The sequence below is a fragment of the Oncorhynchus gorbuscha genome, linkage group LG06, assembly GCF_021184085.1.
Source record: "Oncorhynchus gorbuscha isolate QuinsamMale2020 ecotype Even-year linkage group LG06, OgorEven_v1.0, whole genome shotgun sequence".
Lineage (NCBI taxonomy): Eukaryota > Metazoa > Chordata > Actinopteri > Salmoniformes > Salmonidae > Oncorhynchus > Oncorhynchus gorbuscha.
Window position 1 is genome coordinate 103,531,022 of NC_060178.1, and position 25,537 is coordinate 103,556,558.

At 43.5% G+C, this 25,537-nt stretch overlaps 1 protein-coding gene across 1 annotated transcript in view; it reads left to right on the forward strand.

Moving 5' to 3' along the window:
• The first annotated feature begins 2,842 nt into the window (after nucleotides 1–2,842).
• LOC124038788 (potassium channel subfamily K member 12-like) overlaps nucleotides 2,843–25,537 on the forward strand; it is a 38,417-nt gene continuing 15,722 nt past the window's right edge. The window contains exons 1-2 of the mRNA XM_046354851.1: nucleotides 2,843–2,926; nucleotides 16,732–16,738. Of these exons, the coding sequence (XP_046210807.1) occupies nucleotides 2,843–2,926; nucleotides 16,732–16,738 (91 nt within the window). The remainder of the gene's footprint in view (nucleotides 2,927–16,731; nucleotides 16,739–25,537) is intronic.

The window sequence follows — 25,537 nt, forward strand, 5'->3', positions numbered from 1 at the left end:
GATGATCTTCTTCTGTTGGCACTCCAAAATGTCCCAGTCACATCACAAATGGTCTTTTTGTTCGATAATGTCCTTCTTTATATCCATAAAAACTCAGTTTAGTTGACACATTTCAGTCAATAATAACCCAGTTTCCCTCCATCAAAATGCATACTAAATGAATCCCATATGTTACTAATAAACTTTTCCAAACAAGTCAAACAATGTTTATAATCTAACCTTAATACGTAAATAAACGATAAAAGTTAAGATGGAGAATCATTACCGGAGAAGAATACCAAAGAATGCGCTCTCCCAAAATGGGAGCCACCTAGAAAAACTACAATTTCTCGCTAATTTTTCCAAAAACCAGCATGAAACTCTTTCTAAAGACTGTCGACATCTAGTGGAAGCCCTAGGAACTGCAATCGGGCAGGTTTTTCGCCTTATAATAAAAGTGACAGCCATTGAAAACAGTAGTAGGCTGCACATTTTGTTGGGATGGTTTGTCCTCAGGTTCTGTTATACTCACAGACATAATTTTAACAGTTTTAGAAACAGTAGAGTGTTTTCTATCCAAATCTACCAGTATATGCATATCCTAGCTTCTGGGCCTGAATAACAGGCAGTTTACTTTGGTCACGCTTTTCATCCGGATGTGAAAATACTGCCCCCGACCCAAGAGAGGTTAACCCTGCCGAAAGGGAAAGAGTAGGATAGATAGAGTACAACTATCTGGACACTGATCAGCAAAAGAGACTCCCTGGAGTGTAAGCCTGTTTGCCAAATAGCCAGTGGAGAGAAATGATAAGACAAACCATATAAACCCAACCAAGAATACCTCATACAATAATAATGGCAGAGCAATTTAACGGCAACATCATAGAAGCAACTGACAAGAATGTTGCTACTACTCCATGCAAACAATGACTGGAGCGGTCCCAAAAGATTACAACCACTAACTAGAGAGGTAACACAGGCGATCGACTTAAACACTTTACAACTAAGCACGCTGAAAAATATAATATAATAATATAATAAGACTTCTTTAGAGTTGCACACACTGTCAAACTTCCGCGCCAACCGAGATCTCCACATATAGAACCTGAAGAACTATATTTATTTCCTCCTTCCTGACTGCTGATGCATTCTTACAGTGGCTGCACACAGTGAAGGTTTCGTGCACGATTTCGCCACAACCTCTCCCCATCTTTACAACCATTGAATCTATATGTTTTGACCATGACAGTTTACAATTTTTTTTTATTTAACCTTTATTTAACCAGGTAGTTGAGAACAAGTTCTCATTTACAACTGAGACCTGGCCAAGGTAAAGCAAAGCAGTGCAACACAAACAACAATAACACAAACAACACAGAGTTACACATGGAATAAACAAACATACAGTCAATAATACAATAGAGAAAGTCTATATACAGTGTGTGCAAATGAGGTTGGATAAGGGGGGTGGGGCAATAAATAGGCCATAGTGGTGAAATTGTTACAGTATGGCGAATGAAACACTGTGGTGATAGATGTGCAGACGATGAGTGTGCAAGTAGCGATACTGGGGTGCAATGGAGCAAAATAAAAATTACAGTATGGTGATTGGATGGGCTATTTACAGATTGGCTATGTACAGGTGCAGTGATCTGTGAGCTGCTCTGACAGCTGGTGCTTAAAGCTAGTGAGGGAGATATGAGTCTCCAGCTTCAGTGAGGTCTAGAACTTAGGGAATGATTTGTACCAAATGCAATGCTCTGAGTTTTAGAGATGTTCAGGACCAGTTCATTACTGACCACCAATTCCAAAACAGACTGAAACTCTTTGTTAAGGGTTTCGGGTACTTAATTAGCTGTGGTTGCTGATGCGTATATGGTTGAATCATCAGCATACATAGACACACATGCTTTGTTTAATGCCAGTGGCATGTCATTGGTAAAAATGCAAAAGAGTAGAGGGCCTAGAGAGCTGCCCTGTGGTACACCACACTTTACATGTTTGACATTAGAGAAGCTTCCACTAAAGAAAAGCCTTTGAGTTCTATTAGATAGATAGCGCTGAATCCACGATATGGCAGAGGTTGAAAAGCCATAACACATACGTTTTTTTCAACAACAGGTTATGGTCAATCATATCAAAGGCTGCACTGAAATCTAACAGTGCAGCTCACACAATCTTCTTCTTATCAATTTATTTCAACCAATCAGCAGTATTTTGTGTCAGTGCAGTACATGTTGAGTTCCTCTCTATAAGCATGCTGAGTCTGTTGTTTACAGAGAAATAGCATTGTATTTGGTCAAACACTATCTTTTTCAAAAGTTTGGTAAGACCTGGCAGCAAGCTTATAGGTTTTCTGTTAGAACCAGTAAAGGCCACTTTACCACTCTTTGGTAGTGTTAGAGTTGCGTAAATTCGAATCTGGTATTAGGATAAATATAACAATGAGTCACCGATTTTATATTATGTATTTTTTATTAGCTAAGTAATAAATGGCAAAAGCAACTTTCGTATATACGGGCTCACTGTAATACCACGCAGGGCAGAACAGAGAACTGACAAGATGTATGTAAACAGTATTTATACTGTGATAGACAGTTCCAACCCGTCTGTTGGCCTATCACAGTAGAGACTGGGCGTGGTTTAAACTTGCTCAGCCTATTGCAGGCGCTCAGGCGGGTCCCCGCCTCTTGGCGCTTCTGTTGATAGATGTAACTGTTGCTGTGAAGAACATCCATACGCTCATACCATTATCTCGCACCTGGCTCCTGTTATCTAACAAAAGACCTCTTGTTCTCACAACACCCCGCTCTGAATGTGCCCCCCAAGTGTTACATGATCTCTGTATATATACCTGTTCAGAATGGTCCCAGAGTCTGCAACACCACTAAGCAAGGTGCACCACCAAGACAATGTCACCATTAAGGCCAAGGAGCACTCCAAACAGGTCAGGGACAAAGTTGTGGAGAATTAAAGATCAGGGTTGGGTTACAAAGAAATATCAGAAACTTCCACAGAGCACTTAAATTCATTATTTAAAAAATGAAATAATATGGCACCACAACAGACCTGCCAAGAGAGGACCGCCCACCAAAACTCGTGGACCAGGCAAGGAGGGCATTAATCAGAGGCAACAAAGACACCAAAGATACCCTGAAGGAGCTGCAAAGCTCCACAGCTGAGATTGGAGTATCTGTCCATAGGACCACTTTAAGCAGTACACTCCACAGAGCAGGGCTTTACGGAAGAGTGTCCAGAAAAAAAGACATTGATTAAAGAAAAAAAATTGCAAACGTGTTTGATGTTCACCAAAAGGCATATGGGAGACTCCCCAAACATATGGAAGAAGGTATTCTGGTCAGAAGAGACTAAAATTAATCATTTTGGCCATCAAGGAAAACTCTATGTCTGGCGCAAACCCAACATATTTCATCAACCAGAGAACACCATCTCCACAGTGAAGCATGGTGGTGGCAGCATCATGCTGTGGGGATGTTTTTCATCGGCAGGGACTGGGAAACTGGTCAGAATTGAAGGAATGATGGATGGCACTAAATACAGGGAAGTTCTTGAGGGAAACCTGTTTCAGTCTTCCAGAGATTTGAGACTGGCACGGAGGTTCACCTTCCACCAGGACAATGACCCTAATCATACTGCTAAAGCAATACTTGAGTGGTGTAATGAATTTCCTCCTCTTCTTCCGAAGAGGAGAGGCGAAACGGATCAGAGGACCAATATGCGGCATGGTAAGTGTCCATGGTTCTTTTTAATACGTTAAGGCACACATGAACAACTGACTACAAAAACAAGAAATGTGAAAACTCAAAACAGTCTGGTGCAATCACAGAGACAGGTGCAATCACAGAGACAGGAACAATCACCCCCAAACACACAGTGAAACCCAGGCTACCTAAGTATGATTCTCAATCAGAGACAGCTAATGAGAACCGTACTAGGCCGAAACATAGAAATACCCAAATCATAGAAAAACAAACAGACTGCCCACCCAACTCACGCCCTGACCATACTAACTAAATACAAAACACAGGAAATAAAGGTCAGAACGTGACAAGTGGTTTAAGGGGATACATTTAAATGTCTTGGAATGGCCTAGTCAAATCCCAGACCTCAATCCAATTGAGAATATGTGGTATGACTTAAAGATTGCAGTACAACAGCGGAACCCATCCAACTTGAAGGAGCTGGAGCAGTTTTGCCTTGAAGAATGGGCAAAAATCCCAGGGGCTAGATGTGCCAAGCTCATCGGGACATTTCCAAAGAGACTTGCAGCTGTATTTGCTGCAAAAGGAGGCTCTACAAAGTATTGACTAGGGGGGGGGGTGAATAGTATTCACACCCCTGAGTCAATGCATGTTAGAATCACCTTTGGGAGTAACTACAGCTGTGAGTCTATCTGTGTAAGTCTCTAAGAGCTTCACACACCTGGAATGTACAATATTTGCACATTATTCTTTTAAAATTTTGAAATCTCTGCCGAGTTGGTTGTTGATTATTGCTAGACAGACATTTTCAAGCCGATTTAAGTCAAAACCGTAACTCGGCCTCTCAGGAAAATTCAATGTCATCTTGGAAAGTAACTTTTAGGCTATTGTCCTGCTGAATAGTGAATTTGCCTTCCAATGTCTTTTGAAAAGCAGACTGAAGCAAGTTTTCCTCTAGGATTTTGCCTGTGCTTAGCTCTATTCCGTAAAATTTTTTATCATAAAAACTCCTAGTCCTTGCTGATGACAATCATTCCCATAACATGATGCGGCAAGCCCCATGCTTGAAAATATGAAGAGTGGTACTCGGTGATGTGTTGTGTTGGATTTGCCCCAAACATAACACTTTGTATTCAGGACATGAGGTTAATTTCTTTGCCACATTTTTTGCAGTTTCACTTTAGTGCCTTATTGCAAACAGGATGCATGTTTTGGAATATTTCTATTCTGTACATGTACAGGCTTCCTAATTTGTCTCTATCATTTAGGTTGGCATTGTGAAATAACTATCATGTTGTTGATCCATCCTCAGTTTTCTCCTATTACAGCCATTAAACTCTATAACTGTTTTAAAATCACCATTGGCCTCATGGTGAAATACCTGAGCGGTTTCCTTCCTCTCCAGCAACTGAGTTAGGAAGGACGCCTGTATCTTTGTAGTGATTGGGTGTATTGATACACCATTCAAAGTGTAATTAATAACTTTATTCAATCTCCCCAACGCTCTAGGCGACCAGTTTTGATAGCCTTCAGCCGCACCCTCATACTACTCCTTCTCTGCTCCGCGGGTGATGTGGAGGTAAACCCAGGCCCTGCATGCCCCCAGGCACCCTCATTTGTTGACTTCTGTGATCGAAAAAGCCTTGGTTTCATGCATGTCAACATCAGAAGCCTCCTCCCTAAGTTTGTTTTACTCACTGCTTTAGCACACTCTGCTAACCCTGATGTCCTTGCCGTGTCTGAATCCTGGCTCAGGAAGGCCACCAAAAATTCAGAGATTTCCATACCCAACTATAACATCTTCCGTCAAGATAGAACTGCCAAAGGGGAGGAGTTGCAGTCTACTGCAGAGATAGCCTGCAAAGTAATGTCATACTTTCCAGGTCCATACCCAAACAGTTCAAACTACTAATTTTGAAAATTACTCTCTCCAGAAATAAGTCTCTCACTGTTGCCACCTGCTACCGACCCCCCTCAGCTCCCAGCTGTGCCCTCGACACCATTTGTGAATTGATCGCCCCCCATCTAGCTTCAGAGTTTGTTCTGTTAGGTGACCTAAACTGGGAAATGCTTAACACCCCGGCAGTCCTACAATCTAAGCTAGATGCCCTCAATCTCACACAAATCATCAAGGAACCCACCAGGTACAACCCTAACTCCGTTAACAAGGGTACCCTCATAGACGTCATCCTGACCAACTGGCCCTCCAAATACACCTCCGCTGTCTTCAACCAGGATCTCAGCGATCACTGCCTCATTGCCTGTATCCGCCACGGAGCCGCAGTCAAACGACCACCCCTCATCACTGTCAAACGCTCCCTAAAACACTTCTGTGAGCAGGCCTTTCTAATCGACCTGGCCCGGGTATCCTGGAAGGACATTGACCTCATCCCGTCCGTTGAGGATGCCTGGTCATTCTTTAAAAGTAACTTCCTCACCATTTTAGATAAGCATGCTCCGTTCAAAAATGCAGAACCAAGAACGGATACAGCCCTTGGTTCACTCCAGACCTGACTGCCCTCGACCAGCACAAAAACATCCTGTGGCGGACTGCAATAGCATCGAATAGTCCCCGTGATATGCAACTGTTCAGGGAAGTCATGAACCAATACACGCAGTCAGTCAGGAAAGCTAAGGCCAGCTACTTCAGGCAGAAGTTTGCATCCTGTAGCTCCAACTCCAAAAGTTCTGGGACACTGAAGTCCATGGAGAACAAGAGCACCTCCTCCCAGCTGCCCACTGCACTGAGGCTAGGTATCACGGTCACCACCGATAAATCCATGATTATCGAAAACTTCAACAAGCATTTCTCAACGGCTGGCCATGCCTTCCGCCTGGCTACTCCAAACTCGGCCAACAGCTCCGCCCCCCCCGCAGCTCCTCGCCCAAGCCTCTCCAGGTTCTCCTTTACCCAAATCCAGATAGCAGATGTTCTGAGAGAGCTGCAAAACCTGGACCCGTACAAATCAGCTGGGCTTGACAATCTGGACCCTCTATTTCTGAAACTATCCGCCGCCATTGTCGCAACCCCTATTTCCAGCCTGTTCAACCTCTCTTTCATATCGTCTGAGATCCCCACGGATTGGAAAGCTGCCACAGTCATCCCCCTCTTCAAAGGGGGAGACACCCTGGACCCAAACTGTTACAGACCTATATCCATCCTGCCCTGCCTATCTAAGGTCTTCGAAAGCCAAGTCAACAAACAGGTCACTGACCATCTCGAATCCCACCGTACCTTCTCAGCTGTGCAATCTGGTTTCCGAGCCGGTCACGGGTGCACCTCAGCCACACTCAAGCTACTAAACGATATCATAACCGCCATCAATAAAAGACAGTACTGTGCAGCCGTCTTCATCGACCTTGCCAAGGTCTTCGACTTTGTCAATCACCATATTCTTATCGCAGACTCAGTAGCCTCGGTTTTTCGGATGACTGCCTTGCCTGGTTCACCAATTACTTTGCAGACAGAGTTCAGTGTGTCAAATTGGAGGGCATGCTGTCCGGTCCTCTGGCAGTCTCTATGGGGGTGCCACAGGGTTCAATTCTCGGGCCGACTCTTTTCTCTGTATATATCAATGATGTTGCTCTTGCTGCGGGCGATTCCCTGATCCACCTCTACGCAGACGACACCATTCTATATACTTTCGGCCCGTCATTGGACACTGTGCTATCTAACCTCCAAACGAGCTTCAATGCCATACAACACTCCTTCCGTGGCCTCCAACTGCTCTTTTACGCTAGTAAAACCAAATGCATGCTTTTCAACCGTTCGCTGCCTGCACCCGCACGCCTGACGAGCATCACCACCCTGGATGGTTCCGACCTTGAATATGTGGACATCTATAAGTACCTAGGTGTCTGGCTAGTCTGTAAACTCTCCTTCCAGACTCATATCAAACATCTCCAATCGAAAATCAAATCTAGAGTCGGCTTTCTGTTCTGCAACAAAGCCTCCTTCACTCACGCCGCCAAACTTACCCTAGTAAAACTGACTATCCTACCGATCCTCGACTTCGGCAATGTCATCTACAAAATTGCTTCCAACACTCTACTCAGCAAACTGGATGCAGTTTATCACAGTGCCATCCGTTTTGTCACTAAAGCACCTTATACCACCCACCACTGCGACCTGCATGCTCTAGTCGGCTGGCCCTCGCTACATATTCGTCGCCAGACCCACTGGCTCCAGGTCATCTACAAGTCCATGCTAGGTAAAGCTCCACCTTATCTCAGTTCACTGGTCACGATGGCAACACCCACCCGTAACACGCGCTCCAGCAGGTGTATCTCACTGATCATCCCTAAAGCCAACACCTCATTTGGCTGCCTTTTGTTCCAGTTCTCTGCTGCCTGTGACTGGAACGAATTACATAAATCGCTGAATTTGGAGACTTTTATCTCCCTCACCAACTTCAAACATCAGCTAGCTGAGCAGCTAACCGATCGCTGCAGCTGTACATAGTCTATCGGTAAATAGCCCACCCATTTTTACCTACCTCATCCCCATACTGTTTTTATTTACTTACTTTTCTGCTCTTTTGCACACCAATATCTCTACCTGTACATGACCATCTGATCATTTATCACTCCAGTGTTCTGCAAAATTGTAATTATTCGCCTACCTCCTCATGCCTTTTGCACACAATGTATATAGACTCCCTTTTTTTCTACTGTGTTATTGACTTGTTAATTGTTTACTCCATGTGTAGCTCTGTGTTGTCTGTTCACACTGCTATGCTTTATCTTGGCCAGGTCACAGTTGCAAATGAGAACTTGTTCTCAACTAGCCTACCTGTTTAAATAAAGGTGAAATAAAAACAAAAAAATAAAAAAATAATTACAGCACTAAATATCTACTATACAAAATGTATAATACCACCATACAACAATATTACAATGTGCGTGTGTGCTAGCGTTTGTGTGAGCATGCATGCAATACACAGCATGTGTCTGTACTTTTGTGTGCGTCTCTTCACAGTCCCTGCTGTTCCATAAGGTGATTCTACTGCTTGCATCAGTTACCTGATGTGGAATAGAGTTCCATGTAGTTATGGCTCTATGTAGTACTGTGTGCCTCCCATAGTCTGTTCTGGACTTGGGGACAGTGAAGAGGCCTCTGGTGGCATGTCTTGTGGGGTATGCATGGGTGTCCGAGCTGTGTGCCAGTAGTTCAAACAGACAGCTCGGTGCATTCAACATGTCAATACCTCCCATAAATACAATCAGTGATGAAGTCACTTTGAGCCATGAGAGATTGACATGCATATCATTAATGTTAGCTCTCTGTGTACTTTTAAGGGCCAGTCATACTGACCTGTTCTGAGACAATTGCACCTGACCACATGACTGAACAGTAGTCCAGGTGAAACAAATCTAGGACCTGTTGGACCTGCCTTGTTCATAGTGTTGTTAAGAAGGCAGAGTAGCACTTTATTATGGACAGACTTCTCTCCATCTTAACTACTGTTTAGTTTATTTTATTTTTACAGGGACAGTGCACATTAATCAACGTTTCAGTAAAAGTGCCGGTTTTAGCCAGCCGGCTAATTTTCAACCGCAGTCCCTGGGCAGGTTATTAAAAACAATTACAATATAGACAATAGCACCATAGAACAAGCAAGACATAGCAACATAGGACAAGCAAGACATAGCATACAGACAGAGCAACATAGAACAAAAAGCAGCAAAACAAACTGTATCCATATGTTTTGACCATGACAGTTTTAGAATCCAGGGTTACTCCAAGCAGATTAGTCACATCAACTTGCTCAATTTCCACATTATTCATTACAAGATTTAGTTGAGGTTTTAGGGTTTAGGTTTCCATTCCCCCTGTCACTAGGAGATTTATGGCTGATTACAGTCAACCTTGTTACTTTATTTGGCACTAAAAATCCATTTTTATTTAACCTTATGAGATGGAAAAACATATTTTTTAAATAAAGTTGAACATGTGCTCTTTATGAGAGAATGTTGACCAAGTTAAACTTCTCAAAAGACACCGTGTTGTCCACAGAGAAAATAAAATCTATGAACGCCAAGACAGATTCTGAGGCGAAGCAGCAACATCTTCTTGACAATAAATCAATGTAGAGGCTGGCAGTGGTATCGGTTGTATACTGTTTGGAGCCAGATTCTCTCTAGCAGTGAATTAAATACAGCAAACAATTGCAAACACTGGACTGGACTGCATGCTAGATGCATGACCTGGACATTCAATAACAGGAGACAGGAGAGCCAAAATATATATTTACGGAGAGAGAAAGATCATTTATCTTTGCTTTTTGTGCAAACTGTAATTGATCGTTGATCGTTGTGTGTGTGTGTGTGTGTGTGTGTGTGTGTGTGTGTGTGTGTGTGTGTGTGTGTGTGTGTGTGTGTGTGTGTGTGTGTGTGTGTGTGTGTGTGTGTGTGTGTGTGTGTGTGTGTGTGGGCATGTGCTGTTCCCGCTATGAGCACTTTGGCCTACCATCCCTCACAAGCAGACAACAAATTCACTGGTTCACCCTCATTTACAAAACCCTTACTAGCAAAGCCCCACTCTACCTCTCTAAACTCCTCTCCTACTCCCAGTCCTCCTACAGCCTACGTTCCACTAAATAAGCTCCCTGTCTGTTCCCACATCCTGCTCCAACTCTGGCTCCAAAACATTTCAACACGGCTTCTACTGACTGGAACAAACTCCAACAGGATTTAAATCTCAACCAATTCGTCTTTATCCCTGGTTGCATTACCAGTTTAAATGACCTGGTTATCCACCACTGGGGCTGATATGACCTGGTTATCCACCACTGGGACTGATATGACCTGGTTATCCACCACTGCGGCTGATATGACCTGGTTATCCACCACTGGGACTGATATGACCTGGTTATCCACCACTGGGACTGATATGAACTGGTTATCCACCACTGGGACTGATATGACCTGGTTATCCACCACTGCGGCTGATATGACCTGGTTATCCACCACTGGGACTGATATGACCTGGTTATCCACCACTGGGACTGATATGAACTGGTTATCCACCACTGGGACTGATATGACCTGGTTATCCACCACTGCGGCTGATATGACCTGGTTATCCACCACTGGGACTGATATGACCTGGTTATCCACCACTGGGACTGATATGAACTGGTTATCCACCACTGGGACTGATATGACCTGGTTATCCACCACTGCGGCTGATATGACCTGGTTATCCACCACTGGGACTGATATGACCTGGTTATCTGGGACTGATATGACCTGGTTATAATATAATAATAATAATAATAATATATGCCATTTAGCAGACGCTTTTATCCAAAGCGACTTACAGTCATGAGTGCATACATTCTACGTATGGGTGGTCCCGGGGATCGAACCCACTACCCTGGCGTTACAAGCGCCATGCTCTACCAACTGAGCTACAGAAGGACCAGTTATCCACCACTGGGACTGATATGAACTGGTTATCCACCACTGGGACTGATATGACCTGGTTATCCACCACTGGGACTGATATGAACTGGTTATCCACCACTGGGACTGATATGAACTGGTTATCCACCACTGGGACTGATATGAACTGGTTATCCACCACTGGGACTGATATGACCTGGTTATCCACCACTGGGACTGATATGAACTGGTTATCCACCACTGGGACTGATATGAACTGGTTATCCACCACTGGGACTGATATGACCTGGTTATCCACCACTGGGACTGATATGAACTGGTTATCCACCACTGGGACTGATATGACCTGGTTATCCACCACTGGGGCTGATACGACCTGGTTATCCACCACTGGGACTGATATGAACTGGTTATCCACCACTGGGGCTGATATGACCTGGTTATCCACCACTGGGACTGCTATTAGAGCCAGTAGCTAGCTACTAGTGTCCCCTGTCTTTTAATAACAGGTGTTGTAAAATTTGATTTTTCTATTTCTGTTCTTAAGAAAAGTCTGCGTGTTTGTATGTTGTCAATTGTCTGCTATGCAGCAGCAATATTGCCCCGTAAAGATCAGGTTGTTATTATGATTTAAGTAACTTATGTTATATGGGCATTGGATTGGTGAAGGAGCAACATAGGGGAGGAGATAGGTATCTCCAAAGAGAGATTACTTCTCCAAAGAGAAACGTTTTGGACAGACCACTTGGCCACTTGCCCCAGCAGGCCTTAATAACAAATTGTATTTTTCTTGTGTGTTGTAGGAGGTTCTAATTCAGCCAAACATTTAGGTAATGACATCATTGTGTATTTGTATTGTGTGTCTATCTTTCTCTTAATTACTTTTTCATTGGCAAGATAAGCAAACGTAGGGATGACATGCCAGCAACAAACACTGACAATACACATCCAAGTATAGTGGTCCTGTGTAGCTCAGTTGGTAGAGCATGGCGCTTGTAACGCCAGGGTAGTGGGTTCGATCCCCGGGACCACCCATACGTAGAATGTATGCACACATGACTGTAAGTCGCTTTGGATAAAAGCGTCTGCTAAATGGCATATATTATTATATTATTATTATTATTATATTGGACCAAATCATGAAAGACAATAATTTTACTTTTGAATTCAGTAAGTAAATTAAGTAAGTAAGTGTGGAAGAGGTGAAAAAAGTATTATTGTCTATCAACAATAACGAGCCACTGCGGTCTGACAATCTGGATGGGAAATTACTGAGGATAATAGCAGACGATATTGCCATTCCTATTTGCCACATCTTCAATTTAAGCCTACTAGAAAGTGTGTGCCCTCGGGCCTGGAGGGGAGCTAAAGTCATTCCACTACCCAAGAATAGTAAAGCCCCCTTTACTGGCTCAAATAGCTGACCAATCAGCCTATTACCAACCCTTAATAAACTTCTGGGAAAAAATGTGTTTGATCAGATACTATAATGCTATTTCACAGTAAACAAATTGACAACAGACTTTCAGCACATTTCTAGGAAAGGACACTCAACAAGCACAGCACTTACACAAATGACTGATGATTGGCTGAAAGAAATTGCTGATAAAATGATTGCGGGGGCTGTCTTGTCAGACTTCAGTGCAGCTTTTGACATTATCGATCATAGTCTGCTGCTGAAAAATCTTATGTGTTATGGCTTTACATCTCCTGCTATAATGTGGATAAAGAGTTACTTGTCTAACAGAACACAGAGGGTGTTCTTTGTTGTGACGTTGTATTGGTTAATGTGATGACTGTTGCTCATCGAATGATTATACGTTTCTAATTACGTGATTAACTGAATCTAGCAATTATTAACTCATTAACCTGGGGCACCATGGGAAAACTAGTTTTTATTGAGTTTCTATTTCCCAAATTAACTCAAAGAATATCAGAATATCGATTTTACAACAGCCGCTGATAGTTTCCTCTATCAGTCTCATAATCTGATCGTCGTATACAGCCCTTGAATCTGCACAGACCCGGGTTCCACTAATGAATTCGTACCACACCAATCTTAATTGAATATTTATTTACTAAAAAGCTAAAATGATGATAAAAGATACAGATCTTAGTATAACGGGCCAATACACTTTGGCGTATATTACCCACAATGAGAATTTCAGAAGAGAGAGAAAAAGTACACGAGAAATGTACATTTGGCTGAATTTGTCAGCTATGCTATTCTAACCCTAGCCTTGCCTCAAACTGCCGCCCTCATGAGTCAGAATATATAATGAGGTAATTACGTGGGAGGTGATCTCCAGGGATTCTCTGCGTGGACCGTTCCGTTGTTCGATGACGCACTTCTCCTGCGCAACTCGTTGCTCGTCCTCCCGGTATCCGTGTCCTTTGTGGCTTAGGAGTCTGTTAACTCACCCCTTTCTCTGGAAGGGGTCTTCTGAGGACAGACAGCTCTGTAGCTCAGAGCTCACAGCATAGGAATGAAACCCTTAAGATACCACAATTTGATGGGAGATGGAGGCTAGGTGGTTCGACTTGAATTCACCCGCTTAAACACAGCTACTCATCCTTAGCTTGGGTAGAAAATTATTTCTTTGTCCTCGAACTTGTGTTGCGTTCTGGGTTGTTTGACTTTTCAGACCCTACTGCACCTGGGATCACGTAGTCTTGTCGTAAATTCTATACTCTCAGGTTTTATACCCTTGGGTCAGAAGTGGGCGTAACCACCTTTAGGGCAATTCTCTGGGCGTACCAAGTTAATGAGGCAAGGCTAGATTTTCTCAAATCCCATTTTAGACAACTAACCTAACATTTCATCTTCCCCAAAACATTCTCTTTGATTTGGATATTTTCCATACAACGTACCATGTATAAACATCAAACATGTACACATATATTAGGAAAACCTTCACATTACAATGTTTTCGTAATAACGTCATCTATTAACCTTTAATAACAAAACAAACATGACATATATTTTCATAGTCCACCTATCGTCATGACCATCATTGTGGCTGATGGAAACCATTGTTCAAAAGTCCCTTTATTTCATGTTTAATGTTCTGAGGTTGGTTCTCCATGGTAACAGGACAAAGGAATTTGTCTGTGGCCTGAGATTTACAAGGGGCGTGGGGGCAATAAAAAAACATGTCTTCAGACCCACAGATCTCTCCTCCTCTGTTGTGGTTGAGAGAGATAATCTGTAGGGTTGTGGTCTTCTGTAACCTGACCTGATCAAGACAGTCATGACATCTTTAATGAAAGCCTCTCAAACATATAATACAGGTAGAAAGAGGAATTCCCCAGGGTAGCTGTTTAGGCCCCTTGCTTTTTAAAATCTTTACTAACAACATGCCACTGACTTTGAGTAAAGCCAGAGTGTCTATGTATGTCGATGACTCAACACTATACACGTTAGCTACTACAGTGACTGAAATGACTGCAACACTTAACAAAGAGCTACAGTTTGTCTCAGAGTGGGTGGGAAGGAATAAGTTAGCCCTAAACATTTCTAAACCTAAAATAATTGTATTTGGGACAAATCATTCACTAAACCCTAAACCTCTGGGGCGGTAGGTAGCCTAGTTGACAGAGCGTTGGACTTGTAACTGAAAGGTTCAGATTGAGTCACCGAGCTGACAAGGTAAAAATCTGTCGTTCTGCCCCTGAACAAGGCAGTTAACCCACTGTTCCTAGGCCGTCGTTGAAAATAAGAATTAAAAAATAATAATAAATTAAACCTAAACCTAAATCTTCTAATAAATACTGTGGAAACTGCCATGGTCAAAACATATTGATACAACAGTAGCTAAAATGGGGAGAAGTCTGTCCATAATAAAGCGCTGCTCTGCCTTCTTAACAACACTATCAACAAGGCAGGTCCAACAGGTGCTAGATTTGTCTCACCTGGACTACTGTTCAGCCGTGTGGTCAGGTGCCACAAAGAGGGAAAAATTACAATTGTCTCAGAACAGGTCAGGACAACTGGCCCTTAAAAGTACACAGAGAGCTAACATTAATGATATGCATGTCAATCTCTCAGGCTCAAAGTGGAGGAGAGATTGACTTCATCGCGGATTGTATTTATGGGAGGTATTGACATGTTGAATGCACGAAGCTGTCTGTTTGAACTACTGGCACACAGCTCGGACACCCATGCATACCCCACAAGACAAGCCACCAGAGGTCTCTTCACAGTCCCAGAACAGACTATGGGAGGCACACAGTACTACATAGAGCCATGACTACATGGAACTCTATTCCACATCAAGTAACTGATGCAAGCAGTGGAATTAGATTTAAAAAACAGATAATAAACACCTTATGGAACAGCGGGGACGGTCAAGCAACACAAACATTGGCACAGACATGCATACACACTCACATGATAACATACGCAGTATACACACCCATACACATGGATTTAGTACTGTAGATATGTTGTAGTGGTGGAGTAGGGGCCTGAGAGCACACAGTGTGTTGTGTAATCTGTGAATGTATTGTAATGTTTTTAAAATTTTATGAATTGCCTTTATTTCACTGGAACACAGGAAGAGTAGCAGCTGCCTTGGCAGCAGCTAATGGGGATCCAAAACAAATACAAATACAGATTTCATTGTTATGTTTCCCCACGGCTTGATTTCTTAATTTAGGTTTGTTTACGGGAGTGCTGTCCTATTTCTGTTCCTTCGTAATTAAGAAAGAAAATAGGATTTACATGGTTACATAAAGGTTAAATGAATAAAAAAATGTTGTTTCTCTGTGTGTGTGCGTGTGTAACACAGATCAGCATGCATGTGATTATTCTCTAGAGCAGTTGTTTTCGAGGCAACATTCATGGTTTTGTTGTACTCTGATTCACTTTCTGCAGTCACTGACAGACTAGTAGACCAACAACGCTGTTCATTTCATGGCTCCAACCCCAATGTGTGTGTGTGTGAACTGTCCGCTTGTCCTATACTGTAGCATTAGCTTTAGAATTCAGTAACACCTGTAAATATAAAACGTACTGGTTAACTGAGACCATATGCTGCAGCTCTGTGAGTATTATATTATCTAAACTAGTTAATGCTGTGCAGTGTTGACAGTATGAATCAAAAACACACACACAAACACACACACACACACACACAGATAGAACGATCACACACTGCTGCTGTCTATTACGATCCTGTGTTGTCTCCAGTCAGTCCACTATTACGATCCTGTGTTATCTCCAGTCAGTCTGCTATTATGATCCTGTGTTGTCTCCAGTCAGTCCACTATTATGATCCTGTATTGTCTCCAGTCAGTCCGCTATTATGATCCTGTGTGGTCTCCAGTCAGTCCAATATTATGACCCTGTGTTGTCTCCAGTTAGTCTGCTATTATGATCCTGTGTTGTCTCCAGTCAGTCTGCTATTATGATCCTGTGTTGTCTCCAGTCAGTCCACTATTATGATCCTGTGTTGTCTCCAGTCAGTCCACTATTATGATCCTGTATTGTCTCCAGTCAGTCCGCTATTATGATCCTGTGTTGTCTCCAGTCAGTCCACTATTATGATCCTGTATTGTCTCCAGTCAGTCAGTCCAATATTATGACCCTGTGTTGTCTCCAGTTATGATCCTGTGTCTCCAGGTCTCCAGTCAGTCCACTATTATGATCCTGTATGTCTCCACCCTATTATGATCCTGTTGTCTCCAGTTAGTCTGCTATTATGATCCTGTGTTGTCTCCAGTCAGTCTGCTATTATGATCCTGTGTTGTCTCCAGTCAGTCCACTATTATGATCCTGTAGTTGTCTCCAGTCAGTCCTATATTATGATCATGTGTTGTCTCCAGTCAGTCTGCTGTAATCCATGATGCTACTCGGCAGATGATGCTGATGATTAAGATGATGATGATCTGTGTGTGTGTGTGTGTGTGTGTGTGTGTGTGTGTGTGTGTGTGTGTGTGTGTGTGTGTGTGTGTGTGTGTGTGTGTGTGTGTGTGTGTGTGTGTGTGTGTGTGTGTGTGTGTGTGTGTGTGTGTGTGTGTGTGTGTGTGTGTGTGTGTGTGTGTGTGTGTGTGTGTGTGTCCATGTTTCTGCATCCTCAGCTCAGATGTCTCCATACCCACTCCAAGTCACTCTGACTAATAATTTCCTGGTCCTCACAGAGACATCAGAGGGGTCGCTCGAGAATTACGGTGGCATTTGGGCATAGTATTTTTGGAAAATATTGACTACCTTTTTCTAGATTCATTTTACATTCAAATGTATTTGGGAAAATCTTTCCAATCTCAATCAACTAATATGGCAGCTTAATGAATTCAAATATGGTGTACCATAAAAATAACATTGTGCACTAGTAGGAACCAGCAGTAGTAACAATTTAACATTTTAGGTAAATTAGGATTTTCTGAAATGGGGGCCCAAAATGCTCAAAATCTAAGGTGATCAATCCTTTAAAATGAATTTTCTAAAGTGATATGATTAATAATTTTTGTCACAATGTAATTTCTCTTCACTTAAATGGACTAACACCACGTGACACCTTGGATTGACACACCACATGATCAATGGAAACATCACGGCTCTGACATCTAAAATGGTGGGATTAGCTCATAATCTTCTTTCATCTAGACCCTCTCCCCCAATAATAGTTTGCCACTGGAGGGAATGGTCAAGGTCCTTGAATATTTTTCTAATCCGTGATTTTTAAGGCAGTAACACCAATTACATGAACTGAGTGACACATTATTCTAGTTTTAAAAAAGTATTTTAATAGCCTTCTTAGTTTTTATTGATCTAAAATATATATTAATGACTTTTGTTCACTGTCTAGCATTCATAATAATAGATAATAGATATCTCTAAATCCCCAAACTGTGTGTACTTGTGCTTTGCCATTTTTACTGTCAGCCTGGAGTGCCATTCCGATTCCACTGGAGCTGGCCCGAAGCCTGGTGAAATAACAGCCCCTGTTTGAGGCCCACATGGCCTCTATTCCCTTATGGACTCAAAAATAGGTCACAACAGTATGTAGGGAACAGGGTGCCATTTGGGGCTCTTTGGCCTGGAATGGGGGAAATGTTTTATAATGACAGGGTTACTGTTGATGTGTGCATTTGAGATGGGTTGATAGGTTTGTGTATAGTATGGGGTTGCTGTTCAGTCAGAGAGCACTGTGTGTGTCACGCCTGCTCATGCCTCCCCTCTTTGCGGGCGCCAGGCGGCCCATCATTACGCACACCTGTCACCATCATTATTATTATTTTTTTTTACCTTTATTTAACCAGGCAAGTCAGTTAAGAACAAATTCTTATTTTCAATGACGGCCTAGGAACAGTGGGTTAACTGCCTGTTCAGGGGTAGAACGACAGATTTGTACCTTGTCAGCTCGGGGGGTTTGAACTTGCAACCTTCCGGTTACTAGTCTAATGCTATAACCACTAGGCTACCCTGCCGCCCCATATGAGCTCCATACGCGCATATGAGCAATAGTGGACTCAACTGGACTCCATTACCTTGTTGATTGGCCCTCTATATCTTTCTGCTCCTCAGTTTGTTCCCTGTGTCAGCATTATTGTCGTTATATTTTCCCTGTCCAGATGCTGTCCTTGTTTGTTTCTTGTCGGTTTTATTAAATGTCCTCTCCCTGTACTTGCTTCTCGTCTCCCAGCGTCTGTCCTTGTGTGTGTGTGTACTCTCCGTCTCATGCTGTACTGACCCACCACTAGAAGGAAAAATGTTCACATACTTCCCATTGTTGTTGCTAGTCTTCTCAACCCTTCTGTTGCTCTCTGTGTCATACTGTAGTGTTTTAAATGTTATAGTAGTCATATTAGTGTTCATATTGTAGAGGGAAACAATGTTTCCTCTACACACACACACACACACGCACACTTACTTACACACCCACACACTCGAGAGAGAGAGAACAGACACTTGTTCCTCCTCACAGACATCAGTTAGCTTCCTCTACACTGACTGACCTTGCTCTCATTATATCCAAACAGCAGTGTTCCATTTTCCTTTCTGTTCCTCATAGTGTGTACTTCCTATGACCTTCTCTACCCAAACAGTGCACTTATAGTAAAAGCTGTCTTTGAGACCATTAGCCTGAAAGATACAGGGTTTCATAATGACATCTGGGAGGTTTGACCTGTTGAGCATGTCTGTCTTTTCTCTATAGTGGATCAGACTGCTCTTTGTCTCCAGAACAAAGACCAAGTCTATGTCCCAAATGGAACCCTATTCCCAATGTAGTGCTCTCTACGGGGCCTAGTCAAAAGTAGTGCACTATATAGGAAATAGACTAGTCAAGGACCATATCACCTCCACCCTACCTGACACCCTAGACCCACTCCAATTTGTTTACCGCCCAAATAGGTCCACAGACGATGCAATCTCAACCACACTGCACACTGCCCTAACCCACCTGGACAAAAGGAATACCTATGTGAGAATGCTGTTCATCGACTACAGCTCGGCATTCAACACCATAGTACCCTCCAAGCTCGAGACCCTGGGCCTCGACCCCGCCCTGTGCAACTGGGTACTGGACTTCCTGACGGGCCGCCGCCAGGTGGTGAGGGTAGGCAACAACATCTCCTCCCCGCTGATCCTCAACACGGGGGCCCCACAAGGGTGCGTTCTGAGCCCTCTCCTGTACTCCCTGTTCACCCACGACTGCGTGGCCACGCACGCCTCCAACTCAATCATCAAGTTTGCGGACGACACAACAGTGGTAGGCTTGATTACCAACAACAACGAGACGGCCTACAGGGAGGAGGTGAGGGCCCTCGGAGTGTGGTGTCAGGAAAATAACCTCACACTCAACGTCAACAAAACTAAGGAGATGATTGTGGACTTCAGGAAACAGCAGAGGGAACACCCCCCTATCCACATCGATGGAACAGTAGTGGAGAGGGTAGCTAGTTTTAAGTTCCTCAGCATACACATCACAGACAAACTGAATTGGTCCACTCACACCGACAGCGTCGTGAAGAAGGCGCAGCAGCGCCTATTCAACCTCAGGAGGCTGAAGAAACTCATCTTGTCACCAAAAGCACTCACAAACTTCTACAGATGCACAATCGAGAGCATCCTGGCGGGCTGTATCACCGCCTGGTACGGCAACTGCTCCGCCCTCAACCTTAAGGCTCTCCAGAGGGTAGTGAGGACTGCACAACGCATCACCGGGGGCAAACTACCTGCCCTCCAGGACACCTACACCACCCGTTGTTACAGGAAGGCCATAAAGATCATCAAGGACATCAACCACCCGAACCACTGCCTGTTCACTCCGCTATCATCCAGAAGGCGAGGTCAGTACAGGTGCATCAAAGCTGGGACCGAGAGACTGAAAAACAGCTTATATCTCAAGGCCATCAGACTGTTAAACAGCCACCACTAACATTGAGTGGCTGCTGCCAACACACTGTCATTGACACTGACCCAACTCCAGCCATTTTAATAATGGGAATTGATGGGAAATGATGTAAATATATCACTAGCCACTTTAAACAATGCTACCTTATATAATGTTACTTACCCTACATTATTCATCTCATATGCATATGTATATACTGTACTCTACATCATCGACTGCATCCTTATGTAATACATGTATCACTAGCCACTTTAACTATGCCACTTTGTTTACTTTGTCTACACACTCATCTCATATGTATATACTGTACTCGATACCATCTACTGTATGCTGCTCTGTACCATCACTCATTCATATATCCTTATGTACATATTCCTTATCCCCTTACACTGTGTATAAGACAGTAGTTTTGGAATTGTTAGTTAGATTACTTGTTGGTTATCACTGCATTGTCGGAACTAGAAGCACAAGCATTTCGCTACACTCGCATTAACATCTGCTAACCATGTGTATGTGACAAATAAAATTTGATTTGATTTGATTTGGAATGCACACAAAGACTCTCCCTCCTGAAGACAGACCTGTCAGATGGACAGGAACTGGTATTCTGTTCTCTACTTGTCTGTCTTGAACTCACACTTGCACCTGTCTTTAATTATTAGCACTGATTTTGCAGATAAACTACTGAGTTTATGAAGTGGTTTAGTCTTCGGACAGGTGTGGAAAATCTGCACCTGATATACAGTGTGCTCAGTTATACACCCTTAAAATATACCAAGTCGCTCTCGCGCTCTCTTGCTGTCTTGCTCTCTTGCTCTCTCGCTCTCTCTCTTGCGCTCTCTCTCCTCATCTTCTCACTGTCTGGCTTTGGCATACTGTATAGGTGGGGGGAAGTTTATGGTCAACTCTCAGGTTTGTCTCCAAGCTAGTTTGCTGCAAGGCCCTTTCTCTCTGTGAGTAATGCATCCTCCCATCCTCTATACTATGCTGTTTTCATTCCAAGCTGTGTCTCTGCCCTAGAATATAGGCCAACTTTGGTCAATACTAATGCTATTGTATAGTACTTTGATGTGCCCAGCTGTTGACATTTTCTATTGAACTACAGTCCCAGGGATGTATGAAATGTTCTGTACGTTTCTATTATTTCCTTCCATTCAGTAATTAAACTGATCTAGCTAATCACATTCATTAATTGATTCATTAACTGGCAGGTTGTCACGTTCTGACCTTTATTTCCTTTGGTTTTGTCATTATTTAGTATGGTCAGGGCGTGAGTTGGGGTGGGCAGTCTATGTTTGTTTTTCTAGGTTTTGGGTATTTCTATGTTTCGGCCTAGTATGGTTCTCAATCAGAGCCAGGTGTCATTAGTTGTCTCTGATTGAGAATCATACTTAGGTAGCCTGGGTTTCACTGTGTGTTTGTGGGTGATTGTTCCTGTCTCTGTGTTTGCACCAGATAGGACTGTTTTTGGTTTTCCACATTTATTGTTTTGTTAGTTATTTCATGTCTAGTTCCTTTATTAAAGAACATGAATAATATAATAATAATAACCACCACGCTGCATTTTGGTCCGCTTCTCCTTCACCATAGGAAAACCCTTACACAGGTGTAAAAGTAAAGGAGTAGTACTTCAGCCCTCGAAGGCTGGTCGTTGAATAACTCTGACCTTTATAGTAACTTCACATCGTGTACACTTCTCATACCCCAGGTACTTCTGTAGGCTCTTTTCATCTGTTATCTTTCTTGTAAAGGCTCAAAGAGTGAAGCACTCTATCAAATAATTACTCAGCTAGTTTTGTTTAAGAATGATAGAATAACAGAAAAGGCAACCGGATGCATAAGTGAATGGTGTATTAAATCAAGTTGTCCGCTCTGTATGGAATGGCGTTTGGGTCTTTACAAACTGGAGGTAAGCTGTTCCCCTACTATGTTGACTTCCGTTTGCAGGATGACAAAGTAACTCACAAATATCTTTGATACAGATGTTATTAGCAATTTCTGGGGACAGTTTTGGGGACCAAGCTTTAGCTTGACCAGAAACTGCAATAATTTCAATATTCTTAGCAATGATTTAGGAATCCATGTGACTAAGTATTAAGACAGACACTTGTTGTTCTCCTATTGAAATCGAACTTCAGTACATGAAAATAACTAGCTAGCTAGAAAACAAACAAAAAAATCTTGCCAGCTACCTAGCCCTGTGGCCCCAAGCTAACATTATAAGTAATTAGCTTAATCTGGCTAGTGTAGCTTGACCAAACCAGGTTGACCATCATCAACCAAATACGAAAACAGACATATTTGGGGTATTTTAGATGATGCACCTAGCTAGCTATGTTTTGGGGGGAGAAAATGGTTAGCATCCATGAGGTAGCTAAGCTTTTGTATGATGAGCACTGTCCCAGAGCGTGGGGGAGTGTGTTTCTGACCAGCACTGTCCCAGAGCTTGGGGAAGTGTGTGTCTGACCAGCACTGTCCCAGAGCTTGGGGAAGTGTGTGTCTGACCAGCACTGTCCCAGAGCTTGGGGAAGTGTGTGTCTGACCAGCACTGTCCCAGAGCTTGGGGAAGTGTGTGTCTGACCAACACTGTCCCAGAGCTTGGGAGAGTGCGTTTCTGACCAGCACTGTCCCAGAGCTTGGGGAAGTGCGTTTCTGACTAGCACTGTCCCAGAGCTTGGGGAAGTGTGTTTCTGACTAGCACTGTCCCAGAGCTTGGGGAAGTGTGTTTCTGATCAGCACTGTCCCAGAGCTTGGGGAAGTGTGTGTCTGACCAGCACTGACCCAGAGCTTGGAGAAGTGTGTGTCTGACCAGCACTGTCCCAGAGCTTGGGGAAGTGTGTGTCTGACCAGCACTGTCCCAGAGCTTGGGGAAGTGTGTTTCTGACCAGCACTATCCCAGAGCTTGGGGGAGTGTGTTTCTGACCAGCACTATCCCAGAGCTTGGGGGAGTGCTTTACTGACCAGCACTGTCCCAGAGCTTGGGGAAGTGTGTGTCTGACCAGCACTGTCCCAGAGCTTGGGGAAGTGTGTGTCTGACCAGCACTGTCCCAGAGCTTGGGGAAGTGTGTGTCTGACCAGCACTGTCCCAGAGCTTGGGGAAGTGTGTGTCTGACCAGCACTGTCCCAGAGCTTGGGGAAGTGTGTGTCTGACCAGCACTGTCCCAGAGCTCTGGGGAAGTGTGTGTCTGACCAGCACTGTCCCAGAGCTTGGGGAAGTGTGTGTCTGACCAGCACTGTCCCAGAGCTTGGGGAAGTGTGTGTCTGACCAGCACTGTCCCAGAGCTTGGGGAAGTGTGTGTCTGACCAGCACTGTCCCAGAGCTTGGGGAAGTGTGTTTCTGACTTGTGGAGCCTGCCTGCCTGCCTGCCTGTCTACCTGCCTGCCTGCCTGTCTACCTGCCTGCCTGTCTACCTGCCTGCCTGTCCTACTCCATTTAATGAGATGTGCTGATATGTAATTGGGGCACAATGAGAGCTGTTCATTTCTGTTGGGGACAAGTTGGAACTCCTTCAGAACGACAAGGGGTAACCCAGTGGACACTGACGTCAATTCAACGTCTATTCCACGATAGTTCAACGTAATTTCAATGAAATGATGTGGAAACAACGTTGATTCAACCTGTGTGTGTCAATAACCATTGATAAATATCAATTGCTGTCAGACTTTTGTATACAAAACATTAAGAACACCTGCTCTTTCTATACCATAGACTGACCAGGTGAAGCTATGATCACTTATTGATGTCACTTGTTAAATCCACTTCAAATATGTAGATGAAGGGGAGGGGACAGGTTAAATAAGGATTTGTAAGCCTTGATACAACTGAGACATGGATTGTGGATGTGCGCCATTCAGAGGGTGAATGGGTAAGACAAAAGATTGAAGTGTCTTTGAATGGGGTATGGTATTGGGTGCCAGGCGCACCGGTTTGAGTGTGTCAAGAACTGCAACGCTACTGGGTTTTTCACCCTCAACAGTTTCCCGTCTTTCACGAATAGTCCACCACCCAAATTACATCCAGCCAACTTGACACACCTGTGGGAAGCATTGGAGTCAACATGGTCCAGCATCCCTGTGGAAAGCTAAAGACATCTTGTAGGGTCCATGCCCCAACGAATTCAGGCTGTTCTGAGGGCAAAAGTGTGGGGTTGGAAGGGCTGAGAATGTTTTGTTAATCGGCCGGGGACCTGGACAAATCTGTTTGCCCATGCTGGGGCTGCAGACTGCTATATCAGTCCACTAATACAGGACTATTAAAGGCCCAGTGAAAGTTACCTTTAATAAAAACCTGAGGGTGGATAGCACTTGGATGTTCACCGGAATTGCATGTCTTTCTCTTTTTAAAGTAGGTTTTAAATCCTCGCAAAGATCCTATAAAACTGGTTCTGGGAAACAATATCTGATGTGCCAATCTGTACTTTCTGCAAAAAAAGTCCCACCTGTCTCTAAAAACACTCTCTCTGTGAAATTCAACGTGTGCCAAATCACCCAACAGAGCAAGATCAGCCATCATCCAACAGAGGAAGGAAAGATCAGTCATCATCCAACAGAGCAAGGAAAGATCAGTCATCATCCAACAGAGGAAGGAAAGATCAGTCATCATCCAACAGAGGAAGGAAAGATCAGTCATCATCCAACAGAGCAAGGAAAGATCAGATATCATCCAACAGAGCAAGATCAGCTATCATCCAACAGAGCAAGGAAAGATCAGATATCATCCAACAGAGCAAGATCAGTCATCATCCAACAGAGCATCATCCAACAGAGCAAGATCAGCCATCATCCAACAGAAAGATCAATCATCCAACAGAGCAAGGAAAGATCAGCCATCATCCAACAGAGCAAGATCAGCCAACAGAGCAAGATCAGCCATCATCCAACAGAGCAAGATCAGATCAGATATCATCAACAGAGCAAGATCAGCCATCATCCAACAGAGCAAGATCAGCCATCATCCAACAGAGCAAGATCAGCCATCATCCAACAGAGCAAGATCAGCCATCATCCAACAGAGCAAGATCAGCCATCATCCAACAGAGCAAGATCAGCCATCATCCAACAGAGCAAGAT